General features: G+C 45.9%; 1 protein-coding gene across 2 annotated transcripts; it reads right to left on the reverse strand.

Annotated features, from left to right (window-relative positions):
• Window positions 1-3,170: 3,170 nt before the first annotated feature.
• Window positions 3,171-25,001, reverse strand: dnase1 (deoxyribonuclease I). 2 transcript variants are annotated; one of them, XM_029729223.1, is made up of 9 exons: window positions 24,811-25,000; window positions 22,548-22,689; window positions 22,040-22,128; window positions 21,500-21,586; window positions 21,185-21,300; window positions 13,101-13,213; window positions 10,403-10,557; window positions 6,688-6,781; window positions 3,171-3,443 (listed from the first exon to the last, which is right to left on the reverse strand). In XM_029729223.1, the coding sequence occupies exons 2-9, from the start codon at window positions 22,686-22,688 to the stop codon at window positions 3,378-3,380; spliced, it is 861 nt and encodes a 286-aa protein (XP_029585083.1). In that variant the 5' UTR covers window position 22,689; window positions 24,811-25,000; the 3' UTR covers window positions 3,171-3,377. The 2 variants fall into 2 exon arrangements, with proteins under 2 accessions (XP_029585083.1, XP_029585084.1); XM_029729224.1 differs by lacking the exon at window positions 6,688-6,781 and having other exon boundaries at window positions 24,811-25,001.
• Between the last annotated feature and the right edge of the window lie 151 nt (window positions 25,002-25,152).

Genomic DNA, 25,152 nt, shown 5'->3' on the forward strand with positions numbered 1-25,152 from the left:
TGAAATGTAGGGGACAGAGTGATGGAAGAGGTGAAAGGTAGAGAGAGAGAGATGGTAGAGGTGAAAGGTAGGAGAGTGATGGTAGAGAGAGAGAGATGGTAGAGGTGAAAGGTAGAGAGAGAGAGAAGGTAGAGAGAGAGAGATGGTAGAGGTGAAAGGTAGAGAGAGAGAGATGGTAGAGGTGAAAGGTAGAAGAGAGAGAGAGAGATGGTAGAGGTGAAAGGTAGAGGAGAGAGAGAGAGATGGTAGAGGTGAAAGGTAGAGAGAGAGAGAGAGAGAGAGAGAGAGAGAGAGGGAAGAGGTGAAAGGTAGAGAGAGAGATGGTAGAGGTGAAAGGTAGAGAGAGAGAGATGGTAGAGGTGAAAGGTAGAGAGAGAGAGATGGTAGAGGTGAAAGGTAGAGAGAGAGAGATGGTAGAGGTGAAAGAGAGAGATGGTAGAGGTGAAAGGTAGAGATGGTAGAGGTGAAAGGTAGAGAGAGAGAGATGGTAGAGGTGAAAGGTAGAGAGAGAGATGGAAGAGGTGAAAGGTAGAGAGAGAGATGGTAGAGGTGAAAGGTAGAGAGAGAGATGGTAGAGGTGAAAGGTAGAGAGAGAGAGATGGAAGAGGTGAAAGGTAGAGAGAGAGAGATGGTAGAGGTGAAAGGTAGAGAGAGATGGTAGAGGTGAAAGGTAGAGAGAGAGATGGTAGAGGTGAAAGGTAGAGAGAGAGATGGTAGAGGTGAAGGTAGAGAGAGATGGTAGAGGTGAAAGGTAGAGAGAGAGATGGTAGAGGTGAAAGGTAGAGAGAGAGAGATGGAAGAGGTGAAAGGTAGAGAGAGAGAGATGGTAGAGGTGAAAGGTAGAGAGAGAGAGATGGTAGAGGTGAAAGGTAGAGAGAGTGATGGTAGAGGTGAAAGGTTGAGAGAGAGAGATGGTAGAGGTGAAAGGTTGAGAGAGAGAGATGGAAGGGGTGAAAGGTAGAGAGAGTGATGGTAGAGGTGAAAGGTTGAGAGAGAGAGATGGTAGAGGTGAAAGGTAGAGAGAGTGATGGTAGAGGTGAAAGGTTGAGAGAGAGATGGAAGGGGTGAAAGGTAGAGAGAGTGATGGTAGAGGTGAAAGGTTGAGAGAGAGAGATGGTAGAGGTGAAAGGTAGAGAGAGAGAGATGGTAGAGGTGAAAGGTGAAAGGTAGAGAGAGAGATGGAAGAGGTGAAGGGTAGAGAGAGAGAGATGGTAGAGGTGAAAGGTAGAGAGAGAGAGATGGTAGAGGTGAAAGGTAGAGAGAGAGAGATGGTAGAGGTGAAAGGTAGAGAGAGAGAGATGGTAGAGGTGAAAGGTAGAGAGAGAGAGATGGTAGAGGTGAAAGGTAGAGAGAGAGATGGTAGAGGTGAAAGGTAGAGAGAGAGAGAGATGGAAGGGGTGAAAGGTAGAGAGAGAGATGGAAGAGGTGAAAGGTAGAGAGAGAGAGATGGTAGAGGTGAAAGGTAGAGAGAGAGAGATGGTAGAGGTGAAAGGTAGAGAGAGAGATGGTAGAGGTGAAAGGTAGAGAGAGAGATGGTAGAGGTGAAAGGTAGAGAGAGAGAGATGGTAGAGGTGAAAGGTAGAGAGATGGTAGAGGTGAAAGGTAGAGAGAGAGAGAGATGGTAGAGGTGAAAGGTAGAGAGAGAGAGATGGTAGAGGTGAAAGGTAGAGAGATGGTAGAGGTGAAAGGTAGAGAGAGAGAGATGGAAGAGGTGAAAGGTAGAGAGAGAGAGATGGTAGAGGTGAAAGGTAGAGAGAGAGATGGAAGAGGTGAAAGGTAGAGAGAGAGATGGTAGAGGTGAAAGGTAGAGAGAGAGAGATGGTAGAGGTGAAAGGTAGAGAGAGAGTGATGGTAGAGGTGAAAGGTAGAGAGAGAGAGAGAGAGAGATGGTAGAGGTGAAAGGTAGAGAGAGAGAGATGGTAGAGGTGAAAGGTAGAGAGAGATGGTAGAGGTGAAAGGTAGAGAGAGAGAGATGGTAGAGGTGAAAGGTAGAGAGAGAGATGGAAGAGGTGAAAGGTAGAGAGAGAGATGGTAGAGGTGAAAGGTAGAGAGAGATGGTAGAGGTGAAAGGTAGAGAGAGAGATGGTAGAGGTGAAAGGTAGAGAGAGATGGTAGAGGTGAAAGGTAGAGAGAGAGAGGGATGGTAGAGGTGAAAGGTAGAGAGAGAGAGATGGTAGAGGTGAAAGGTAGAGAGAGATGGTAGAGGTGAAAGGTAGAGAGAGAGAGGGATGGTAGAGGTGAAAGGTAGAGAGAGAGAGATGGTAGAGGTGAAAGGTAGAGAGAGAGATGGTAGAGGTGAAAGGTAGAGAGAGATGGTAGAGGTGAAAGGTAGAGAGAGAGAGGGATGGTAGAGGTGAAAGGTAGAGAGAGAGAGATGGTAGAGGTGAAAGGTAGAGAGAGAGATGGTAGAGGTGAAAGGTAGAGAGAGAGAGATGGTAGAGGTGAAAGGTAGAGAGAGAGATGGTAGAGGTGAAAGGTAGTAGAGTGATGGAAGAGGTGAAAGGTAGAGAGAGAGAGATGGTAGAGGTGAAAGGTAGAGAGAGAGAGATGGTAGAGGTGAAAGGTAGAGAGAGAGATGGTAGAGGTGAAAGGTAGAGAGGGATGGTAGAGGTGAAAGGTAGAGAGAGAGAGAGATGGTAGAGGTGAAAGGTAGAAAGAGAGAGATGGTAGAGGTGAAAGGTAGAGAGAGAGATGGTAGAGGTGAAAGGTAGAGAGAGAGAGATGGTAGAGGTGAAAGGTAGAGAGAGAGAGATGGTAGAGGTGAAAGGTAGAGAGAGATGGTAGAGGTGAAAGGTAGAGAGAGAGATGGAAGAGCTCCAGGCTGGATTCCAACCCATGCTGTCAGTGGTACGTTGTACATGTGCTCCAGAGCAGAGGCTTGGACCTCTAAACCACCTCAAGCCACATTTTTAGATTGTTGGGACAGACAAAATCTGTAGAGAAGCAATCTTATAACCTTCAAATGGTTGGGTTTAATTGATCAAACAGTAGCCATACGTGTTTAATAGGTGTATCTGGTTGGATTGGACGTCATTCCACTGGTGTCTGGGTTGTTACTGAGGGGCTTACAGAACCAAACTCCAACATGAATATAGAATTCATATGTGCTCTTCCATCTCTTATAAAGCACTTGTTTCAGCTTGAATGTTGGACACAAACAATAACAGGAGTACAGTTCCACTGAGTTTTATTGAAACAGATCATGTCAACACAAAAGATAACAGAAGCACAGTTTGAATGAGTTTTATTGAAACAGGTCATGGTGATGACACTCAACTGGCACCCTATTCCCTATAGAAGGCTCTGGTCCAAAGTAGTGCACTACAAAGCGAATAGGGTGCAATTTGAGGGTGTCTGAACACTTCCTGGAGGTGGGCTCATGCAGCAGGGGCGTGACCAATCAGCTTCACCTCAACAGGGTAGTGGTCGCTGACAGCCAATGCCTGAGAGCGGGAGAGAGAGTAGAGCTGTACCAGTAAGACACTGTTACTCTACCTAGCTCAACACCAACCATTTAAAATAGGCTACTAAAATCATTCCAATCCTGATTAGAAGGCAAAATGCAAGTAGCTGTCTCCTATTGACTGAGGTGAATGTTAAGTCCTCTATTGACTGAGGTGAATGTTAAGTCTCCTATTGACTGAGGTGAATGTTAAGTCCTCTATTGACTGAGGTGAATGTTAAGTCTCCTATTGACTGAGGTGAATGTTAAGTCTCCTATTGACTGAGGTGAATGTTAAGTCCTCTATTGACTGAGGTGAATGGTCAGTCTCCTATTGACTGAGGTGAATGTTAAGTCTCCTATTGACTGAGGTGAATGTTAAGTCTCCTATTGACTGAGGTGAATGTTCAGTCCTCTATTGACTGAGGTGAATGTTCAGTCTCCTATTGACTGAGGTGAATGTTAAGTCCTCTATTGACTGAGGTGAATGTTCAGTCTCCTATTGACTGAGGTGAATGTTAAGTCTCCTATTGACTGAGGTGAATGTTAAGTCCTCTATTGACTGAGGTGAATGTTCAGTCTCCTATTGACTGAGGTGAATGTTAAGTCTCCTATTGACTGAGGTGAATGGTCAGTCTCCTATTGACTGAGGTGAATGTTCAGTCCTCTATTGACTGAGGTGAATGTTAAGTCTCCTATTGACTGAGGTGAATGTTAAGTCTCCTATTGACTGAGGTGAATGTTAAGTCTCCTATTGACTGAGGTGAATGTTAAGTCTCCTATTGACAGGTGAATGTTCAGTCTCCTATTGACTGAGGTGAATGTTAAGTCTCCTATTGACTGAGGTGAATGTTAAGTCTCCTATTGACTGAGGTGAATGTTAAGTCTCCTATTGACTGAGGTGAATGTTCAGTCCTCTATTGACTGAGGTGAATGTTAAGTCTCCTATTGACTGAGGTGAATGTTAAGTCTCCTATTGACTGAGGTGAATGGTAAGTCTCCTATTGACTGAGGTGAATGTTAAGTCTCCTATTGACAGGTGAATGTTCAGTCTCCTATTGACTGAGGTGAATGTTAAGTCTCCTATTGACTGAGGTGAATGTTAAGTCTCCTATTGACTGAGGTGAATGTTCAGTCTCCTATTGACTGAATGTTCAGTCTCCTATTGACTGAGGTGAATGTTCAGCCTCCTATTGACTGAATGTTCAGTCTCCTATTGACTGAGGTGAATGTTCAGCCTCCTATTGACTGAATGTTCAGTCTCCTATTGACTGAGGTGAATGTTAAGTCTCCTATTGACTGAGTCAATTTTGCTTGTTTTTGCTGAGAGTTTTAAAATTGTGTAGAAATGCACAAACAGACTAGAGTTAAGAGTTTATGTACTGTTGAGGGGAAGCCTGGCTTGAGTTTAAGGTGAAATATGCAGAAATGACTTCTCCATTTCCTGGTTGCTAAAATTCTAATAGTTCCCCTAATTTCATTGTATGTGACAAAACAAGCAAGTGTAGAGAATCCTTGTACCATATAAACTGCTAAGAAATACATCTTCAACAACCCAAAATATCACACTTGAAGGTTAAAGGTAGACTCAGTGAGATGACGTTGCAATGAGCATCACCACATATTTTGAAATGAGCCCTTGCTGAGACTTTGCTCTGACACAGTCCCAAAAAGTATCTGCACATGTGCACAGGTGCGCTTCACGCTGCTACAACGTGGTAGCTACGGGACCAAAGCAGAAGAGAAGTTTAGGGCAGGTAGCCTATTGGTTAGAGCAGTGGTCACCAACCGGTCGATCGCGATCCACTGGTCGATCTTCAAGGCATTCCTAGTCGATCACCAAACATTTCTGTAGAAAAGCCAATGATAAAGTGCTACTTTGTTTTTTGTATTCGTGCTGCCCTGTTGGCGATAGGTGCACTTGATCCAGAAGCCCTGTTGGCGGTTGGTGCACTTGATCCAGAAGCCCTGTTGGCGGTTGGTGCACTTGATCCAGAAGCCCTGTTTGCGGTTGGTGCACTTGATTCAGAAGCCCTGTTGGCGGTTGGTGCACTTGATCCAGAAGCCCTGTTGGCGGTTGGTGCACTTGATCCAGAAGCCCTGTTGGCGGTTGGTGCACTTGATTCAGAAGCCCTGTTGGCGGTTGGTGCACTTGATCCAGAAGCCCTGTTGGCGGTTGGTGCACTTGATTCAGAAGCCCTGTTGGCGGTTGGTGCACTTGATCCAGAAGCCCTGTTGGCGGTTGGTGCACTTGATTCAGAAGCCCTGTTGGCGGTTGGTGCACTTGATCCAGAAGCCCTGTTGGCGGTTGGTGCACTTGATTCAGAAGCCCTGTTGGCGGTTGGTGCACTTGATCCAGAAGCCCTGTTGGCGGTTGGTGCACTTGATCCAGAAGCCCTGTTGGCGGTTGGTGCACTTGATTCAGAAGCCCTGTTGGCGGTTGGTGCACTTGATCCAGAAGCCCTGTTGGCGGTTGGTGCACTTGATCCAGAAGCCCTGTTGGCGGTTGGTGCACTTGATTCAGAAGCCCTGTTGGCGGTTGGTGCACTTGATCCAGAAGCCCTGTTGGCGGTTGGTGCACTTGATCCAGAAGCCCTGTTGGCGGTTGGTGCACTTGATCCAGAAGCCCTGTTGGCGGTTGGTGCACTTGATCCAGAAGCCCTGTTGGCGGTTGGTGCACTTGATCCAGAAGCCCTGTTGGCGGTTGGTGCACTTGATTCAGAAGCCCTGCGCACCGGGTAGGCAAAGGGTTCCCATTTTGAACCATTTCATTTGTCTGAAAAGACAAACTCCGCCTACCCGGCGGACCGGGAGATCTGTGGCTAAATCGAGTTTGCATACTGAGCTGGCCAATCGGATATCTCAAACCACCGTTCCTACAGCTTCCACGACCAAAAGTTGGTGACCACTGGGTTAGAGCGTTGGTCCAGTAACCCAAATGTTGCCGGTTCAAATACCCGAGCTGACAAGGTGAAAAATCTGTCCATGTGGCCTTGAGCAACTATGGCTGACCCTGTAAAACAACATATTTATTTCACTGCACCTATCATACTACTATGGCTGACCCTGTAAAACAACACATTTCACTGCACCTATCCGGTGTATGTGACAATAAAATATACATATTGAAAGTTTAGCCTCGCTCTTCAATGCTATCAGTTGTGGAAATGGACCCGATATTGTGTTTACTTCGTGCATGCAACATCATATGGTTGAGTCCACCTTTAAGGGTTAAGAGTTGTTACCATGCTGTGGCTGAGCTTCAGTTGTGTCATGTAGTTGAACACCTCAGCCGACCCAGGGACCACTCCTCTCATCATCTCAGTGGTGGCCACCACCCTTCACAACCAGACCAACAGTTAGTCTGTGAGTGGGTATGTGTGTGAGTTTGTGTGTGTGTGTGTGTGTGTGTGTGTGTGTGTGTGTGTGTGTGTGTGTGTGTGTGTGAGTGAGTGTGTGTGAGTTTGTGTGTGTGTGTGTGTGTGTGTGTGTGTGTGTGTGTGTGTGTGTGTGTGTGTGTGTGTGTGTGTGTGTGTGTGTGTGTGTGTGTGTGAGTGAGTGAGTGAGTGAGTGAGTAACTGAGTGATTGTGTGTGCTAGGTCTAACCTGTCATGGGGGCAGTTGGTGTGTGTGTGTGTGTTGAAAATGTGTGTGTAAATGTGTGTGTGTAAATGTGTGTGTAAATGTGTGTGTAAATGTGTGTTTGTAATTGTGTGTGTAAATGTGTGTTTGTAATTGTGTGTGTAAATGTGTGTGTGTAAATGTGTGTGTTGAAATTGTGTGTGTGTAAATGTGTGTGTTGAAATTGTGTGTGTAAATGTGTGTGTGTAAATGTGTGTGTTTGTAATTGTGTGTGTAAATGTGTGTGTAAATGTGTGTGTGTAAATGTGTGTGCTTGTAATTGTGTGTGTAAATGTGTGTGTTTGTAATTGTGTGTGTAAATGTGTGTTTGTAATTGTGTGTGTAAATGTGTGTGTTTGTAATTGTGTGTGTAAATGTGTGTTTGTAATTGTGTGTGTTTGTAATTGTGTGTGTAAATGTGTGTGTGTTGAAATTGTGTGTGTAAATGTGTGTGTTGTAAATGTGTGTGTAAATGTGTGTGTTTGTAATTGTGTGTGTAAATGAGTGTGTGTGTAAATGTGTGTGTGTAAATGTGTGTGTGTAAATGTGTGTGTGTGTGTAAATGTGTGTGCTTGTAAATGTGTGTGTGTAAATGTGTGTGTAAATGTGTGTGTGTAAATGTGTGTGTGTAAATGTGTGTGTTTGTAATTGTGTGTGTAAATGTGTGTGTTTGTAATTGTGTGTGTAAATGTGTGTTTGTAATTGTGTGTGTAAATGTGTGTGTGTTGAAATTGTGTGTGTAAATGTGTGTGTTTGTCACGTCCTGACCAGCAGAGGGAGCAATTGTATTAGTTTTGGTCAGGATGTGGCAGAGAGGTTTGTGTTATGTGTAGATTGGTTTGGACTCTCAATTGGAGGCAGGTGGTTCTAGTTGCCTCTGATTGGGAGTCCTATAAACAGGTGTGTGTTTTCCTTTGGGGTTGTGGGTAGTTGTTTTTGCACTGCGTTTTGTGTGCCTGCAAAACTGTTCCTGTCGTGTTTATTGTTTTTTTTCCTGTGGATGCTTTACTCGTGTTTATTAAAAATATGAGTATCCACATTCCCGCTGCGCCTTGGTCCATTCCTGACGACAGACCTTACAGAACTACCCACCACAAAAGGACCAAGAAGCGGAGGAGGAAGGAGCGTTGATGAATGGACTTGGCAGAATGAACAACGATTCTGGGAGGACAAACTAAGGGAGCTAAGGGAACCCGAGAGGCAGCCCCAATAATTTTTTGGGGGGGGCACAAGGGCTGTTTGGTGGGGCGAGATTGGAGCCCCAGGCCAGCTCCCCGTACCCTTCTTGGGCAGAGACAGACTGGACAGGTCCCGTGCTTTGGGGTTGGGGCTGTGGTGAGGCCTGGGATTTTCAGGCCAGTAGGCACAGTACCAGCGCCCCGCATGTGCCAGGGCGAAGTGAGCATCGAGCCTGAAGGGGTGATGCCAACCCTGCGCTCAAGACCGCCAGTGCGCCTCTACGGTCCGGTGTTTCCCGCTATACGCACTAGCATGGAGGTGCGTGTCTCCAGGCTGGCACGTCCAGTACCAGCCCCACGCATCAGGCGTCTAGTGCATCAGCCCAGCCTCACCAGTCAGGAGCTGCCAGAGCTGCCCGCCAGTCAAGAGTCGCCAGAGCTGCCCGCCAGTCAAGAGTCGCCAGAGCTGCCCGCCAGTCAAGAGTCGCCAGAGCTGCCCGCCAGTCAAGAGTCGCCAGAGCCGCCCGCCAGTCAAGAGTCGCCAGAGCCGCCCTCCAGTCAAGAGTCGCCAGAGCCGCCCGCCAGTCAAGAGTCGCCAGAGCCGCCCGCCAGTCAGGAGTCGCCAGAGCCGCCCGCCAGTCAGGAGTCGCCACAGCCGCCCGCCAGTCAGGAGACGCCAGAGCCGCCCGCCAGTCAGGAGTAGCCAGAGCCGCCCGCCAGTCAGGAGTCGCCAGAGCCGCCCGCCAGTCAGGAGTCGCCAGAGCCGCCCGCCAGTCAGGAGTCGCCAGAGCCGCCCGCCAGTCAGGAGTCGCCAGAGCCGCCCGCCTGCCCGGAGATGCCAGAGCGGCCCGACTGTCCGGATCAGCCAGAGTGACCCGGATCAGCCAGAGCGGCTCGACTGCCCGGATCAGGCAGAGTGGCCCGGATCAGGCAGAGTGGCCCGACTGCCCGGAGCTGCCAGAGTGGCCCAGCTGCCCGGAGCTGCCAGAGTGACCCGACTGCCCGGAGCTGCCAGAGTGGCCCGACTGCCCGGAGCTGCCAGGGTGCCTCGCCTGTCCTCCGGCCCAGCCCGAGTGGCCCGCCTGTCCTCCGGCCCAGCCCGAGTGGCCTGCCTGTCCTCCGGCCCAGCCCGAGTGGCCCGCCTGTCTTCCGGCCCAGCCAGAGTGGCCCGTCTGCACGGGTCAGCCCGAGTGGCCCGTCTGCCCGGTGCAGCCATCGGCACCACCGAAGTGGAGCGAGGTCCACGTCCCGCACCTGAGCCACCTCCAGGATAGGTGGGTTGGGGAGGGAGGGTGTAGCACAGTGCCGTCGTTGACGGCAGCCACCCTCCCTTCCCTCCCTTATTGTTTAGGGGGTATTGTTTATTGGTTTTGTTGGGGTGGTATTGGGGATTTTTTGGTGTTTTCTTTTTTAAGGTGCATTCCGGGGTCTGCACCTTTAGGAGGGGGGGGGGGGGGGTACTGTCACGTCCTGACCAGCAGAGGGAGCAATTGTATTAGTTTTGGTCAGGACGTGGCAGAGAGGTTTGTGTTATGTGTAGATTGGTTTGGACTCTCAATTGGAGGCAGGTGGTTCTACATTTAAGACATTTAGCAGACGCTCTTATCCAGAGCGACTTACAAATTGGTGCATTCACCTTATGATATCCAGTGGAACAACCACTTTACAATAGTGCATCTAAATCTTTTAAGGGGGGGGGGGGTTAGGAGGATTACTTATCCTATCCTAGGTATTCCTTAAAGTGGTGGAGTTTCAGGTGTCTCCGGAAGGTGGTGATTGACTCCGTTGTCCTGGCGTCGTGAGGGAGCTTGTTCCACCATTGGGGTGCCAGAGAAGCGAACAGTTTTGACTGGGCTGAGCCGGAACTGTGCTTCCTCAGAGGTAGGGAGGCGAGCAGGCCAGAGGTGGATGAACGCAGTGCCCTTGTTTGGGTGTAGGGCCTGATCAGAGCCTGAAGGTACGGAGTTCCCCTCACAGCTCCGTAGGCAAGGACCATGGTCTTGTAGCGGATGCGAGCTTCAACTGGAAGCCAGTGGAGAGAGTTCTAGTTCTAGTTGTGTGTTTGTAATTGTGTGTGTAAATGTGTGTTTGTTTGTAAATGTGTATGTAAACGTGTGTGTGTGTGTGGTTGCATGTGTATAGGTGCATGGGTGTCTCTGACCTGTCGTAGGGACAGTCGGTGTTGGAGACAGTGGTGTCAGCGTGGTCAGGTATCAGCCAGTGGTATCTGTCGTCTGTGAAGAGGCGTATCTGCTGCCAGTCTGATCCACTCACGTAGCGACAGCCTGCGTTGAAGTCCCCCAGCAGCACTATGTCCTGCCAATCAATTCATCAATCAATCAATCAATCAATCAAACCTTTGTGTGCAAGTCAAGGTTCATGTTTTAATGTTATGTGCACAAGAACAGTGAAATGCCTTTCTCTTGTAAACTCTAAAACCCAACAATGCAATATTCAATATCATAGTAGTACAACACTGAACAAAAATATAAACGCAACATGCAACAATTTCAAAGATTTTACTGAGTTACAGTTCATATAAGGAAATTAATCAATTTAAATAAATTCATTAGGCCCTAATCTATGGATTTCACATGACTGGGAATACAGATATGCATCTGTTGGTCACAGATACCTTTAAAAAAAGTAGGGGTGCGGGTCAGAACATCAGTCAGTATCTGGTGTGACCACCATTTGCCTCATGCAGCACGACACATCTCCTTCACATAGAGTTGATCAGGCTGTTGATTGTGGCCGGTGGAATGTTGTCCCACTCCTCTTCAATGGCTGTTCAAAGTTGCTGGATATTGGTGGGAACTGGAACATACTGTCGTACACTTCTACCCAGAGCATACCAAACATGCTCAATGGGTGACATGTCTGGTGAGTATACAGGCCATGGAAGAACTGGGGCATTTTCAGCTTCCAGGAATTGTGTACAGATCCTAGCAAAATGCGGCCATGCATTATCATGCTGAAACATGAGGTAATGGTGGAGGATGAATGCCACGACAATGGGCCTCAGGATCTCGTCACGGTATCTCTGTGCATTCAAATTGCCATCGATAAAATGCAGTTGTGTTCGTTGTCCGTATCTTATGCCTGCCCATACCATAACCCCACCTCCACCATGGGGCACTCTGTCCACAACGTTGACATCAGCAAACCGCTCACCCACACAACGCCATACATGCTGTCTGCCATCTGCCCGGTACAGTTGAAATCGGGATTCATCCATGAAGAGCACACTTCTCCAGAGTGGCAGTGGCCATCGAAGGTGAGCATTTGCCCACTGAAGTCGGTTACAACGCCAAACTGCAGTCAGGTCAAGACCCTGGTGAGGACGACAAGAATGCAGATGAGCTTCCCTGAGGCGGTTTCTGACAGTTTGTGCAGAAATTCTTCGGTTGTGCAAACCCACAGTTTCATCAGCTGTCCGGGTGGCTGGTGTCAGACGATCCTGCAGGTGGAGGTCCTTGGCTGGTGTGCTTTTTTTTAGGCCGGTTGGACGTACTCCTCCAACGTCTAGAATTACGTTGGAGGGGGCTTATGGTAGAGAAATTCAAATTTAATTATCTGGCAACATTTCTGGTGGACATTCCTGCAGCCAGCATGCCAATTGCACGGTCCCTCAAAACTTGAGACATCTGTGGAATTGTGTGACAGAACTGCACATTTTAGAGTGGCCTTTTATTGTCCCCAGCACAAGGTGCACCTGTGTAATGATCATGCTGTTTAATCAGCTTCTTGATATGCCACACCTGTCAGGTGGATGGATTATCTTGACAAAGGAGAAATGCTCACTGACAGGGATGTAAACAAATTTGTGCATTTGAGAGAAATAAGCCTTTGTGCGAATGGAACATTTCAGGGGATCTTTTATTTCAGCTCATGAAACACAGAACCAACACTTTACATGTTGCGTTTATATTTTTGTTCAGTCTGATTTCCTTAAATGAACTCTAACTCATTAAAATCGTTGAAATTGTTCCATTTTGCGTTTATATTTTTGTTCAGTGTACAGTATATATACACAGGGTCAGTTCCAATACCATATTTACAATGTGCAGGGATACTGGAGTGATAGAGTTAGATACTGTATGTATAGGGGTATGGTGACTAGGCATCAGGATATATGATAAACAAGAGTAGCAGCAGTGATTGTACGAAACATTTCCATGACAGACTGACCAGGTGAATCCGGGTTAAAGCTATGATCCCTTATTGATGTCACTTTGTTAAATCTACTTCAATCAGTGTAGATGAAGAGGTGGAGACAGGTTAGCCCTTTCCTGCAGTCAAAGACCAACATCTCCCTCTGGCCTCATGGGTAGTAATAATAATATTCATATGACTAAATACAGTAATATTTTATTGATTTATTAATATTTTTTCAAAATGAATAAAGATGCATAATTACTAACAATGGAAATCTGGTGTTTCTATGTCAAACAGTTTTGTTATATTTCAGTCTTCTGTGATGAATATAAAGTGTAATATTGGGATTCAAACTCAACATGGAATACATGTTAACTCTATAACTCAATAGTATGAAGGTGTTCTTAATGTTTTGTGCACTCAGTGTAAATGATGATTATATGTGTGTGTGGAGTCAGTATACGTGTGTGTGTGTGTCAGTGTGTGTGTCACTGTGTGTGTGTGTGTGTGTGTCAGTGCTGTGTGTCAATGTGTGTGTCCCCGTGTGTGTCCCCGTGTGTGTCCCCGTGTGTGTGTGTGTGTGTGTGTGTGTGTGTGTGTGTGTGTGTGTGTGTGTGTGTGTGTGTGTGTGTGTGTGTGTGTGTGTGCGTGCCTGTATCTGTGTTTGTTTGTTTGTTTGTGTGTGTGTGTTGTATAGTCACATTGGTGTTCCAGCGAGCTCTGACGTCAGTGGCCACATCGTACAGAGCGTCAACCTCCTTCACTGCCGAGTCTGGAGACGTGTGTTGAGGTATCAAAACAAAGTTCCTCACAGCTAGAAGAGAGGGAGGGAGGGAGGAAGAGAGAGAAGGAGAGAGAGGCAGTGAGGTAAAGAGAGAGCGAGAGGGAGGGAGGCAGAAAGGGAGGGAGAGCGGCAGGGAGGCAGGGATGGAGGCAGGGAGGGAGAAAAACAGAAAGAGGGGAATGGAGAATTAAAGATTTAAAGTCTTCATTAATCATGACAGTTCCAAAATGTTTTGCAGCAGTCAAGTTTTTCAAGATATTCAGCCTGGTCTCATAGACTAGATGGAACTGCAACGTATACGCTGGGAGTCGGGAAGCAAGTTCAGGGAGTGTATTTAATAAATAAATGAACATAGAACAAAACAAGAAACACGGGCAGCGTACAGACATGAACACTGGAACAGAAACAACAATGCCTAGGGAAAGACCCAAAGGGAGTGACATACAATGCCTTTAAACAGCTTGGAAAAATCCAGAACATTATGTCATGGCTTTAGAAGCTTCTGATAGGCTAATTGACATCATTTAAGTCAATTGGAGGTGTACCTGTGGATGTATTTCAAGGCCTACCTTCAAACAAAAGTGCCTCTTTGCTTGACATCATGGGAAAATCAAAAGAAATCAGCCAAGACCTCAGAAAAAAATTGTAGACCTCCACAAGTCTGGTTCATCCTTGGGAGCAATTTCCAAACGTCTGAAGGTTCATCTGTACAAACAATAGTACGCAAGTATAAACACCATGGGACCATGCAGCCGTCATACCGTTCAGGAAGGAGACGCATTCTGTCTCCTAGAGGTGAACGTACTTTGGTGCGAAAAGTGCAAATCAATCTCAGAACAACAGCAAAGGACCTTGTGAAGATGCTGGAGGAAACAGGTACAAAGGTATCTATATCCACAGTAAAACGATTCCTATATCGACATAACCTGAAAGGCCGCTCAGCAAGGAAGAAGCAACTGCTCCGAAACCGCCATAAAAAAGCCAGACTACGGTTTGCAACTGCACATGGGGACAAAGATCATACTTTTTGGAAAAATGTCCTCTGGTGTGATGAAACAAAATAGAACTGTTTGACCATAATGACCATCATTATGTGTCACGTCCTGACCAGTATAAGGGTTATTTGTTATTGTAGTTTGGTCAGGACGTGGCAGAGGGTATTTGTTTTATGTGGTTCGGGGTGGTGGTTTATTTAGTAGGGTGTTTGATTTATTATTTCTGGGTTTTTGAGTACTGTTCTATGTTAGTGTATTTCTATGTTCTGTCTAGTCTGTTGTATTTCTATGTTTTGTTTATTGGGGTTGGACTCTCAATTGGAGGCAGGTGTTTTCTCGTTGCCTCTGATTGAGAGTCCTATATATATGGGTATGTGTTTGGTTTAGTGTTTGTGGGAGATTGTTCCATGTATAGCTTATGGCCTTACAGGACTGTTTATTCGTCGTTGTGTTTCTTTTTGGTGTACGTGTTTATTTTGGTTTTTCCTTCTTTCCCTAATAAAAGAAGATGAATACACATATACCCGCTGCGTTTTGGTCTCAATCCGACGACAACCGTTACAGAATCTCCCACCAAATAAGGACCAAGCAGCGGAGGAAGGAGCAACGGAGGGACGATCGTGAGAAGTGGATGTGGGAGGAGATTATGGCCGGAGAAGGTCCATGGAGGAAGTGGAGCGAAGACCGGGAACGCTACAGGGGAACACGACTGGTGTTTAAGCCCGAGAGGCAGCCCCAATAATTTTTTTGGGGGGGGCACACGGGTAGTCCCCGTACCTTTTCTGGGCAACCAGTGAATGGACAGGTCCCGTGCTTCGGGGCAATGGGTACGGTGGCGAGGCCAAGTATTTTTAGGCCGGTACGCGTAGTACCAGCGCCCCACATTTTCCAGGGTGAAGTGGGCATCCAGCCAGTAAGAGCGATGCCAGTTCTGCGCTCGAGACCGCCAGTACGCCTCTACGGTCCAGTGCGTCAGCCCTGTCCGACTCGTCCTGTTCCCGCTCCCCGCACTAGCCCTGAGGTGCGTGTTCCCAGGCTGATACCTCCAGTACCAGCACCACGCATCAGGCTTCCAGTGCGTCAACCCAGTCCGACTCAGCCTGTTCCCGCTCCCCGCACTAGCCCTGAGGTGCGTGTCCCCAGACTGGGACATCCAGTACCAGTACCACGCATCAGGCTTCCAGTGCGTCAACCCAGTCCGACTCGGCCTGTTCCAGCTCCCCGCACTAGTCCCGAGGTGCGTGTCCCCAGACTGGCACTACCAGTACCACGCATCAGGCTTCCAGTGCGTCAACCCAGTCCGACTCAGCCTGTTCCCGCTCCCCGCACTAGCCCTGAGGTGCGTGTCCCCAGACTGGCACATCCAGTACCAGTACCACGCATCAGGCTTCCAGTGCGTCAACCCAGTCCGACTCGGCCTGTTCCCGCTCCCCGCACTAGCCCCGAGGTGTGTGTCCCCAGACTGGCACATCCAGTACCAGTACCACGCATCAGGCTTCCAGTGCGTGAGCCCAGCCTCGAGAGTTGGCACCAGTGTGCAGTCCAGAGTATCCGGCACCAGTGTGCAGTCCAGAGTATCCGGCACCAGTGTGCAGTCCAGAGTATCCGACAACAGTGTCTAGTCCAGAACCGAGGGAGACTGCCTGTGACCCGGAACCGAGGGAGTCTGCCTGCGACCCGGAACCGAGGGAGTCTGCCTGCGACCCGGAACCGAGGGAGTCTACCTGTGACCCGGAACCGAAGGAGCCTGCTTGTGACCCGGAACCGAAGGGGTCTGCCTGTGACCCAGAACCGGGTAAGTCTGCCTATGACCCGGAACCAAGGGAGTCTATCAGCAACCCGGAACTGAGTAAGTCTGTTGACGATCCGGAACTAAATATGAGTAACTGTGTATCAAATGAGTCTGCCTACAGTGTGGAATGGAAGAGGTCTGCTTACGATCCGGAACGAGGGGAGTCTGCCTACGGCCCGAAACTGATCAAGTCTGTCTGCATTCTGGAGGACAGTAGGCCGGAGCCAGAACCACCTCCTGTATAGGTGGGTTGGGGAGGGGGGGTGTAGCACAAGTGCCGTCGGTGACGGCAGCCACCCTCCCTTTAGTTTAGGGGGATTCTTTTTTGTTGTTGTTGTGGGTTTTTTTATTTATTTTTATTTATGAGGTGCATCCGGGGTATGTACCTTTAGGGGGGGGGGGTACTGTCACGTCCTGACCAGTGTAAGGGTTATTTGTTATTGTAGTTTGGTCAGGACGTGGCAGAGGGTATTTGTTTTATGTGGTTCGGGGTGGTGGTTTATTTAGTAGGGTGTTTGATTTATTATTTCCGTTTTTTGAGTACTGTTCTATGTTAGTGTATTTCTATGTTCTGTCTAGTCTGTTGTATTTCTATGTTTTGTTTATTGGGGTTGGACTCTCAATTAGAGACAGGTGTTTTCTCGTTGCCTCTTATTGAGAGTCCTATATATATGGGTATGTGTTTGGTTTAGTGTTTGTGGGAGATTGTTCCATGTATAGCTTATGGCCTTACAGGACTGTTTATTCGTCGTTGTGTTTCTTTTTGGTGTACGTGTTTATTTTTGTTTTTCCTTCTTTCCCTAATAAAAGAAGATGAGTACACATATACCCGCTGCGTTTTGGTCTCAATCCGACGACAACCGTTACATTATGTTTGGAGGAAAAAGGGGGAGGCTTGCAAGCCGAAGAACACCATCCCAACTGTGAAGCATGGGGGTGGCAGCATCATGTTGTGGGGGTGCTTTGCTGCAGGAGGGACTGGTGCACTTCACAAAATAGATGGCATCATGAGGCAGGAAAATTATGTTGATATATTGAAGCAACATCTCAAGACATCAGTCAGGAAGTTAAAGCTTGGTCGCAAATGGGTCTTCCAAATGGACAATGACCCCAAGCATACTTCCAAAGTTGCGGCAAAATGGCAACAAAGTCAAGGTATTGGGGTGGCCATCACAAAGCCCTGACCTCAATCCTATAGAGAATTTGTGGGCAGAACTGAAAAAGTGTGTGCGAGCAAGGAGGCCTACAAACGTGACTCAGTTACATCAGCACTATCAGGAGGAATGGGCCAAAATTCACCCAACTTATTGTGGGTAGCTTGTGGAAGGCTATCCGAAACGTTTGACCCAAGTTAAACAATTTAAAGGCAATGCTACTAAATACTAATTGAGTGTATGTAAACTCCTGACCCAGTGGGAATGTGATGAAAGAAATAAAAGCTGAAATAAATCATTCTCTCTACTATTATTCTGACATTTCACATTCTTAAAATAAAGTGGTGATCCTAACTGACCTAAGACAGGGAATTTTTACTAGGATTATATGTCAGGAATTGTGAAATACTGAGTTTAAATGTATTTGGCTAAGATGTATGTGAACTTCCGACTTCAACTGTATATAGGGAAGGTAATCAGGAAGGTGATGAAGTCCAGGTGTGTCTCATGAAGCGCAGGTGTGCGTAACGATGGTGTTAGGTGTGCGTAACGATGTTGGCAGGTGTGCGTAACGATGGTGGCAGGTGTGCGTAACGATGGTGGCAGGTGTGCATAACAATGGTGTTAGGTGTGCGTAACGATGGTGGCAGGTGTGCGTAATAATGAATAAACTGTTGACAACGAGCGCCAGAGAGGAGGAGCTCGAGTAGACCTCACAGTAACGTAGTAAATGTACATTTGGGACACACAAATTTGTACAATATGTTACATTTGGTTACATGACAAAGATGGTTATTTAAGACAAAAGTAGGGTGGTTGGACAAGGGCGAGTTTGAATCTCATTACGTACAACTTTAGCATTTTAGCTAATTAGCAACTAGTTACAACTTTTTAGCTACTTTGCAAGTACTTAGCATGTCAGCTAAGACCTTCCCCTAACCTTAACCCCCAGCCTAGCTAACGTTAGCCAGCTAGCTAGAATTCATAACATATCATACATTTTGCAAATTCGTAACATACAGTGCATTCGGAAAGTATTAATAGTATTAAAGTTATAAGACCCCTTGACTATTTCCAAATTTTGTTACGTTACAGCCTTATTCTAAAATGGATTAAAAAATGTTTTAAATCAAATCAAATGTATTTATATAGCCCTTCTTACATCAGCTGATATCTCAAAGTGCTGTACAGAAATCATCATCAATCTACACACAGCACCCCATACTGACAAAGCGAAAACAGGTTTGTATAAAATTTTGCCCATTTAAAAATAAATTGACAAAAAAAGGTATTTACATAAGTATTCAGACCCTTTGCTATGAGACTCAAAATTGAGCTCAGGTGCATCCTGTTTCCATTGATCATCCTTGAGATGTTTCTACAACTTGATTGGAGTCCACCTGTGGTCAATTAAATTGATTGGACATGATTTGGTAATGCACACACCTGTCTATTTAAGGTCCCGCAGTTGACAAGTGCATGTCAGAGCAAAAACCAAGCCATGAGGTTGAAGGAATTGTCCATAGAGCTCTGAGACAGGATTGTGTCGAGGCACAGATCTGGAGAAGAGTACCAAGAAGTTTGGAATCACCAAGACTCTTCCTGGAGCCGCCCGGCCAAGCCGAGCATTCGGGGGGAGAAGAACCTTGGTCAGGGAGGTGACCAAAAACCTGATGCTCACTCTGACAGCACTCCACCAATCAGGCCTTTATGTTAGAATAGCCAGATGAAAGCCACTCCTCAGTAAAAAGCACATGACAGCCGACTTGGAGTTTGCCAAAAGGCACCTAAAGACTCTCAGACCATCAGAAACAAGATTCTCTGGTCTGATGAAACCAAGATTGAACTCTTTGGCCTGAATGCCAAGCGTCATGTCTGGAGGAAACCTGGCACCACCTCTACGGTGAAGCATGGTGGTGGCAGCATCATGCTGTGGGGATGTTTTTTAGCGGCAGGGACTGTGAGACTAGTCAGGATCAAGGGAAAGATGAACGGAGCAAAGTACAGAGAGATCCTTGATGAAAACCTGCTCCAGAGCGCTCAGGACCTCAGACTGGGGCGAAGGTTCACCTTCCAACAGGACAATGGCCCTAAGCACACAGCCAAGACAATGCAGGAGTGGCTTCGGGACAAGTCTCTGAATGTCCTTGAGGGGCCCAGCCAGAGCCCGGACTTGAACCCGATCGAACATCTCTGGAGAGAGCTGCAAATAGCTGTGCAGCGACGCTCCCAATCCAACCTGACAGAGCTTGAGAGGATCTGCAGAGAAGAATGGGAGAAACTCCCCAAATACAGGTGGGCCAAGCTTGTAGCGTCATACCCAAGAAGACTCGAGGCTGTAATCGCTCCCAAAGGCGCTTCAACAAAGTACTGAGTAAAGGGTCTGAATTCTTATGTTATGTAAATGTGACATTTCAGTTTTTTTTATTGTAATAGATATACCTTAAATTTGAAAAAAACACTTTTTGCTTTGTGATTATGGAGTATGTGTATAGATTGATGCAATTTTTTATTTTTTAAATCCATTTTAGAATAAGGCTGTAACGTAACAAAATGTTTAAAAAGTCAAGGGGTCTGAATACTTTCCGAATGCACTGTATCATATGAAATGGGTTATGGACGTCCACAAATTAATACATACATATCATACTAAATGGAGTGTCTCGGATTTACGTACAGAATATAAGAAGAAGAAGAAGCAGAGAGTCACTTGTAACATCATCAACAATCTAATCAAATCAAATGTAATTGTATTTGTCACATGCGCCGACAGGTGTAGGTAGACCTTACCGTGAAAATGGCTACTTACGAGCCTTTAACCAAAAATGCAATTCAAGAAAAGTAGACTTAAGAAACTTTTTACTAAATAAACTAAAGTAACAATTTTTTATAAAAAGCAACACAATAAAATAACAATAACAAGGCTGTAAACGGTACCGAGTCAATGTGCGGGTTAGTCTTGGTAATTTGTACATGCAAGTAAGGTTAAAGTGATGCATAGATAATAAACTGTGAGTGGTATGGTATAAAACTAATGTAAATAGTCCGGGTGTCCATTTGATGAATTGTTCAGCAGTCTTATGGCTTAGGGTAGAAGCTGTTAGGGAGCCTTTTGGACCTAGACTTGGCTCCATGCGGTAGCAGAGAAAACAGTTTATGACTTGGGTGACTGGAGTCTTTGACAATTTTTTGGGCCTTCCTCTGACATCGCCTAGTATATAGGTCCTGGATGGCAGGAAGCTTGGCCCCAGTGATGTATTGGGCCGTACGCACTACCCTCTGCAGCGCCTTACGGTCGGATGCCGAGCAGTTGCCATACCAGGCGGTTATGCAACCGGTCAGGATGCTCTCGATGGTGCAGCTGTATGATGCAAAATGCTTCATGACACTTTGCTTCTGTCACATCCTGACCATAGAAAGCTGTTATTTTCTATGGTAGAGTAGGTCAGGGCGTGACAGGGTTTTTTTCTATTTTTTGTATTTCTATGTTTGTTTTTTTGGGATGATCTCCAATTAGAGGCAGCTGGTCATCGTTGTCGCTAATTGGAGATCATACTTAAGTAGTTGTTTTTCCCACTTAGGTTTGTGGGAGATTGTTTCTGAGTTAGTGTATGTTGCACCTCTTCGTCACGGTTTGTTGTTTTTGTTCTTTAGTTTATTTGTGTATCTTGCATAGTTTCACAGTTCAATAAAATATGTGGAACGATACACACACTGCACTTTGGTCCGCTCCTTCCGACGAACGACAGCTTCTTGAAAGTCTAATATCTTAAACTTGCCTGCTGACATGCAAAACATCTTGGGACTGACTGTATCAACAGTGGACTAATGAAAAAAAATACACGTTTTTTGAGTTAATATTTTCTTTATGTAAAGGAACCTCATATTTTTTCTATCTCTCTCTCTCTATCGCTCTCTCACACACACACTGAATCTCTCTCTCCCTCTCATTCCCCCTCTCCCTCCCCGCTCTCTCCCCCATCATCATCTCCCTCCCCCTCCAACCTCTCCCCATCACCCCCTCCCTCTCCCATTCCCTCCCCCATCTCCCCCTCTCTACCTGTGTAGTTCGAGGAGAACATGACAATGAAGGGTTCTCTGATGAAGGTATCTGTACCGCAGGGCTCACAGCCGTCATCGTACGTGTAGTTCTTAGCCACAGAGACCGTCTCCTCTCTATCATATAACAGGACAAACACACGCTTTAGGAGATGGTTTCAGTGTTTAGTGCAGCACAGAACGGCACAGTACAGAGCAGAACAGAGCAGAACAGAACCTGTACAGGTAGAGTTATCTCTCTGTGTATTACCTGTACAGGTAGAGTTATCTCTCTGTATATTACCTGTACAGGTAGAGGTATCTCTCTGTATATTACCTGTACAGGTAGAGGTATCTCTCTGTGTAGGTACTGCGTCCCAGTTCCTCACTGACAATGTGACGGTACCTATAGGGAGACAAGCCTCTGACAACAAACAAAACACCCATTACAATATCGTTATAGAGTTATTAAACAACACACATTACAATATCATTATAGAGTTATTAAACAACACACATTACAATATCATTATAGAGTTATTAAACAACACATTACAATATCATTATAGAGTTATTAAACAACACACATTACAATATCATTATAGAGTTATTAAACAACACATTACAATATCGTTATAGAGTTATTAAACAACACATTACAATATCATTATAAAGTTATTAAACAACACACATTACAATATCATTATAGAGTTATTAAACAACACACATTACAATATCATTATAGAGTTATTAAACAACACACATTACAATATCATTATAGAGTTATTAAACAACACACATTACAAAGTCTTTATATCAGAGGGGCTGTCATTGGTTAGTGGATGTAATATTGTTTCAGGGCTGCGATTGGTCTTACTTGTTGACGTGCTGCATCAGTTTGTTGGTTGCTGATAGGTCAGTGTCTCTTACTTCCTGGATCAGCACGATATCATAACGGTGCACTATCTAATACATAAAAAATCATAATATAAATGAATAACAACTAAGGTTCCCGGACACAGCCTAGACTTGGACTAAGAAGTACTTTCAAATGGAGAATCTACAAACACTTTTCGTCCCAAGATGTTATGAGATAAAGCATTACATTATGATCTTATGAGATAAAGTGTTACACTATGATGTTATGAGATAAAGCGTTACATTATGATGTTATGAGATAAAGCGTTACATTATGATGTTATGAGATAAAGTGTTACATTATGATGTTATGAGATAAAGTGTTACATTATGATGTTATGAGATAAAGTGTTACATTATGATGTTATGAGATAAAGCGTTACATTATGATGTTATGAGATAAAGCGTTACATTAGGATGTTATGAGATAAAGCGTTACATTATGATGTTATGAGATAAAGCTCTACCTGAGTGATGATCTCCATGAGGGTTGAGTTGGAGGACTTCTTGTCTCCGAATGTCTTGATGTTGAAGGCTCCTAGCAGCAGACAGCCTCCCAGCTGCACCAGGGTCAATAGGAACAGCACTAACAGACAGGCTACACGCATTCTGGAGGTCAGGGTTTAGAGGTCAGATATTACAGGCCACACACATCCTGGAGGTCAGAGGTTACAGGTCAGATATTACAGGCCACACGCATTCTGGAGGTCAGAGGTTACAGGTCAGATATTACAGGCCACACGCATTCTGGAGGTCAGGGATTAGAGGTCAGATCTGGGGTTATATCCTGCTTGTTTGGCCCTGTCCTGGGGTATTGTCGGACGGGGCCACAGTTTCTCCTGACCCCTCCAGACTCAGCCGCCAGTATTTATGCTGCAGTAGTTTGTGTCGGGGGCTAGGGTCAGTCTGTTATATCTGGAATATTTCTCCTGTCTTATCTGGTGTCCTGTGTGAATTTAAGTATGTTCTCTCTCTCGCTCTCTCTCTCTCAGGACCTGAGCCCTAGGACCATGCCTGATTACTCCTTGCTGTCCACCTGGCCCTGCTGCTGCTCCAGTTTCAACTGTTCTGCCTGCGGCTATGGAACCCTGACCTGTTCACCGGACGTGCTACCTGTCCCAGACCTGCTGTTTTCAACTCTAGAGACAGCAGGAGCGGTAGAGATACCTTGAATGATTGGCTATGAAAACGAACTGACATTTACTCCTGAGGTGCTGACCTGTTGCACCCTCAATCACTGTGATTATTATTATTTGACCCTGTTGGTCATCTATGAACATTTGAACATCTTAGCCATGTTTTGTTAAAATCTCTACTCGGCACAGCCAGAAGAGGACTAGCCACCCCTCATAGCCTGGTTCCTCTCTAGGTTTCTTCCTAGGTTCTGGCCTTTCTAGGGAGTTTATCCTAGCCACCATGCTTCTACACCTGCATTGCTTGCTGTTTGGGGTTTTAGACTGGGTTTCTGTACAGCACTTTGTGACTTTGCCAATGTACTGCAAGTCATCACACTTGGACAACCCTGCTTTAGCAGTTTGATCACTGACAGTTAGCTTGCCAGATTTTTTTAAGAAGCCTGTTGTTAAAATACATGGTGGTGTAAGAGAAGCCTGCTAGTAAAATAGATGCTGGTGTAAAAGAAGCCTGTTGGTAAAATACATGGTGGTGTAAAAGAAGCCTGCTAGTAAAATAGATGCTGGTGTAAAAGAAGCCTGTTGGTAAAATACATGGTGGTGTAAAAGAAGCCTGCTAGTAAAATAGATGGTGGTCAAAGGTAGTGCACTATATAGGGAATAGGGTGCCTTTGTTTTATGGACAAATCATTCACTGAACCCTAAACTAAATCTTGTAATAAATAATGTGGAAATTGAGCAAGTTGAGGTGACTAAACTGCTTGGAGTAAACCTGGATTGTATACTGTCATGATCAAAACATGTTGAAACGACATTAGCTAAGATGGGGAGAAGTATGTGTAATTAAGCGCTGCTCTGCCTTCTTAACGACTATCAACAAGGCAGGTCCTACAGGCCCTAGTTTTGTCGCACCTGGACTTCTGTTCAGTCGTCTGGTCAGGTTCCACAATGAGGGACTTAAAGAAAATTGCAAATGGCTCTCATGGCTCAAAGTGGAGAAGAGATTGACTTCATCGCTACTTGTTTTTGTACGAAGAGTTGACTTGCTGAATGCACCGAGGTGTCTGTTTGAACGACTAACACACAGCTCGGACAGAGATGCCACCAGAGGTCTCATCACAATCCCCAAGTCCAGAGCAGACTATGGGAGGCGCACAGTACTACATAGAGCCATGACAACATGGAACTCTATTCCACATCATGTAACTGATGCAAGTGGTAGAATCAGGTTTAAAAAAAACAGATAAAAATACACCTTATGGAACAGCGGGGAATGTGAAGAGATACACACACAGGAACAGACACACGCATACACACACACACCCTAGCACACGCACTCTACACACACGTTCATTGTAATATTGTTGTATGGTGGTATTATACATTTTGTATTGGAGATATGTAGTGGTGTAATAATGTTATATGATGTACTGTTTTATCTTTTGTTTTGTATGTAATGTAAGTGTCTTAAAGTGGTTTGGACCCCAGGAAGAGTAGCTGCTGCCTTGGCAGGAACTAATGGTGATCCCTAATAAATACAAATACAAATTTGGGACATAACCATAGTGTAAACAAAACATGAAGAAGAGTAACTTACCTGCTTGTGTTGGTTGGTTCAGTATAGTGTGGGTCTGCTGCCTCAGTGGGGTCTGAAGGGAGAGGAAACCTGCTATTATAGAGAGAGGACAGAGCCCTCTGTGTGTCCGTTCTAACAGTCTACTGTAGTACCTTTGACACAGAAGCCTCTATCTGCCCCTATCTGCCCCTATCTGCCCCTATCTGCCCCCCGGCTTACATTCACCTGGGCTGGAGGCTGGGACTGTGGGAAAACATCACCTTGGACCAGTTAGGTCCACAGAGGGAGGAAGAGGTGGGAGGAGGGGGGGGGGGGGGGGAGAGGAGTGAGGAGAGTGAGGGTAGCGGGACGGGGGGTTGAGGG

This window comes from Salmo trutta, chromosome 32 (genome assembly GCF_901001165.1).
Source record: "Salmo trutta chromosome 32, fSalTru1.1, whole genome shotgun sequence".
NCBI classification, from domain to species: Eukaryota; Metazoa; Chordata; class Actinopteri; order Salmoniformes; family Salmonidae; genus Salmo; species Salmo trutta.

Bases quoted from the DNA above. Each gene is read 5' to 3' on its own strand.
- dnase1 (XM_029729223.1), bottom strand. From the start codon at position 22,688: ATGCGTGTAGCCTGTCTGTTAGTGCTGTTCCTATTGACCCTGGTGCAG. The intron at 22,129-22,547 runs GTAGAGCTTTAT...TTTATGTATTAG, and splicing joins TCATGGAGATCATCACTCAG to ATAGTGCACCGTTATGATAT. The intron at 10,558-13,100 runs GTGACTATACAA...ATTGATTGGCAG, and splicing joins GAGCTCGCTGGAACACCAAT to GACATAGTGCTGCTGGGGGA.